Source organism: Colobus angolensis, unplaced genomic scaffold (genome assembly GCF_000951035.1).
Source record: "Colobus angolensis palliatus isolate OR3802 unplaced genomic scaffold, Cang.pa_1.0 Scaffold54, whole genome shotgun sequence".
Classification (NCBI taxonomy): Eukaryota; Metazoa; Chordata; class Mammalia; order Primates; family Cercopithecidae; genus Colobus; species Colobus angolensis.
In genome coordinates this window covers 879,099-882,106 of record NW_012118932.1, presented here as the reverse complement: position 1 = coordinate 882,106, position 3,008 = coordinate 879,099, and the positions used below count along the sequence as shown (strand labels likewise).

Genomic DNA, 3,008 nt, shown 5'->3' with positions numbered 1-3,008 from the left:
CGATCTCCTGACCTCGTGATCCGCCTGTCTCGGCCTCCCAAAGTGCTGGGATTACAGGCTTGAGCCACCGCGCCCGGCCTTGTTTTTTCTTAAAGTGAAAGAATGGGTGGAATCCAAGGGATCAAAGCGGTAGACGGACGACCAGGAGCACCCGCAAGTTATTTTCAGGAAACCGTGACAAAACGCCAAGGTAAAATTTCCAGTCAAGGAATTCTTCCAACAACTGAACTTGAGCTAGTCTCGGGGATCCCCACACCCTCCCCTTCAGTGGAAAAGTGTGACTTATTATTGCAAACCAATTACTCCACTGCAATAAACACATCCCTCTACCTGAAAGCTCCGGGGTGGAATGAGGCAAATACCCACAAACACACACGAAAACCCAACAACAGAATGCCCCAGTGAGGAGAAAGCGTTTTCAGAAACGGCTGGATCCTTTTCAGAAAGGAGGCTGGATCGTAAAACATATCCAGCTGGTTCACCTCCATGAAGCTCGTCACCCACAGGAACCACCCTCTAGAAGGGCACGGCGCCAGGAGACCCGATGGGGCTTGGACCACTTGGGCACCACCTTGAGTCCCCACATGGCTCTGGGGTCTGAAAAAGCACCCCAGGTCGCCGCGCCCCCAGCGTGAATGAGCTTTGAGGCCAGTTTTGTGGAGGCCCAGCATGAGGGTTGCTCTCCAGAGCCAGGCTCTCATGCTACCCTTTTGACCCACTGACTCCTTGAGGCGTTGCCCTTCTCCAAGGCCTTAACCACGAGGACAGACAGCGGCCGGTTCTTCTTCCCGGCTGCCCAGGTGGACCAGCTCAGGGCCGCCTCTCCCCAGCTCCACTCAGCAATCCTGGTTTCCCTCCTCTCTGTTCCCTCTGGGGAGGGTCCCCACTCACCTCTCAGGAGTTGGGCTGCTGTGGGTGGATGGGAGAAGCAGGCGGAGGGGATGCCGTAATTGGTCTTCAGCACCTCCAGAAGATCTGCTGTGTATCTGGCGAGACACCAGCCTGTGCTCAGAACCGTGGGGGCTGGGGGAAGGGGGAGGGGTGCATACTGGACCCCCAACCACTCCTGAGCGCAGGACTTTGTCTGTTGCCCTCAGGGCCTCTTTCTCTCTCTCTCTCTTCCCTCCCTCCCTCCCTCCCTTCCTTCCTCTTTCTTTCTTTTTTTTTCTTTTTGAGACGGGGTCTTGCTCTGTTGCCCAGGCTGGAGTGCAGTGGTGTGTCTTGGCTCATACAAGCAGCCTTGACCTCCCGGGCTCAAGTGATCTATTCGGCCCCCGTCCCCACTGAGTAAGCTGGGACTACAGGTGCACACCACCACACCCAACTAATTTTGTATATTTTTGGTAGAGACAGGATTTTGCCATGTTGCTCAGACACTAGTCTCGAAATCCTGGACTCAAACTGGAACTGGGCTTGAACTCCTGGACTCCTGCCTCAGCTTCCCAAAGTGCTGGGATTATAGGTGCCTGGCCTCAGGGCCCTTTTCTCAGAGGGAGTGGAGAACTGGCCCAGGCAGGGGAGTAAGACAAGCTGCCACCGAGCTGGGGCGTGCCTGGCTGCAGTGCCTGAAGAGCCCACCGTGGATTCTCTCCATGCTCGTTGGGCCGCAGCCCAGGGACTGACCCCTGACCAGAGAGGAAGAGCAGGATCCCAGAGGAAGGTGAGTCCTTGCAGAGGGACGGCCCCCTGCGACTGAGGGGCGCTGCCACTTCCTCTGGGAATGCCTTCCACAGCCCCCGCTCTGGGATCTTTCTCTCCCCACGGTGGGGGGCAAGGCCAAGGCCCTGAAGTGTCACATCCTGGCCCAAACCCACGTTGTCCCTGAGGACCTAGGAACAACCAGACCGTTTTCAGTCCTGTCTCATTCTGAGTGCGGCAGCCAAAGGGCTCTGGGAGGGAGAGAGGACAGGCCGGCGGACAGGGGCCGCCGCTGCTTGGCAACTGGCCCAGGGCCCACTGCCCTCACTTACCTGGGGTCAAGCTTTATCTTGGTCCTGCACGGCTCCATGCTGCTTTCTCTCCAGCAATCCCGCAGGCACCGAGGGTGAGGAAGGGCAGGCGGGGCGGGCGGCTCCTGCTGCACCGCTGGGCTGCTGACCTTGCCTGGGCCTGGGCCGGGGCCGGGGCCAGTGGAGTTGCAGAGTCTTCCCCTCGGCCGCTGTCCCTCCTTGAGCTTCCTGGGCCAACTGTTCTATCTCAGAGTTCACCCTGGAGGAATTTGATCCTCTAGGCTGGCGAAGTTCCCTGTGCCTGACTCATCCCTGCCCCCAGGTGTGGTCCCTCCCACCTCTTGGAGACGCGCCTTTGGCCACCGCTTGCCCCTGGGCCGGCCCATCCTATAGGAGTTTTGTGGCGAGTCCACCCTGCCCTTCCAGGAACCTTCTGGGGTGGGGTGGGCTCGCCACAAAGCTCCTGCCCTGGGTAGGGGTGGGGACGAGGTCCTCACTCCTCACCACTGTACTCCCTGGTCAGATGCCCCTGAAGAACCTGCTGGAACTCAGGCTCCGGCACTCCGCAGTGGGGAGACTCAGGGCTGGAAAAGCCAGATGAGGCCGGTGTGGGTTTCCCAAACCCCAGTTCATCACATGTGGGCGATGGGCTCAGCCAGCCCCACGCTGGGCCGGAAGATGCAGCCGATGGAGGCCGTGCCTGAGAGTCAGAGTTGCAGAGTGAGATTGCTGGGCATTTTGACAGGTCTTGAAAACCTGCTGAATTAGAGGCTTGCAAACAATTTTATTGGTTGATAGCTTCCCTTTTCTCTCTCTCCAAACAGATTGAAATCTCTTTGAAGGCAGACACAGCATCTTGTACTGTGGTACGGTGGTACCTCTAGGTTCCTGGCACGGAAGCTGACACATACAAAGGGTTCCTTAGAATTTGGTTGCATCGTTGATGAAAGCATAAACTCAGAGCAGCAGCAACCAGCATCTGTCAGCATGTCTGGTGTGCCAGGGGCCTTCGCTCATTTAGACTTTACCACCGCGTTACAAGGGAAGTAGCATCCTTAC

At 57.7% G+C, this 3,008-nt stretch overlaps 1 protein-coding gene across 1 annotated transcript in view; it reads right to left on the bottom strand.

The window, feature by feature from the left end:
• SLC51A (solute carrier family 51, alpha subunit) overlaps nt 1-2,228 on the bottom strand; it is a 17,659-nt gene extending 15,431 nt beyond the window's left edge. Inside the window, exons 1-2 of the mRNA XM_011961165.1 lie at nt 1,971-2,228; nt 892-986 (exon numbers count right to left, since the gene is read on the bottom strand). Coding sequence (XP_011816555.1) covers nt 892-986; nt 1,971-2,008 — 133 coding nt within the window. The 5' untranslated portion in view covers nt 2,009-2,228. The remainder of the gene's footprint in view (nt 1-891; nt 987-1,970) is intronic.
• Between the last annotated feature and the right edge of the window lie 780 nt (nt 2,229-3,008).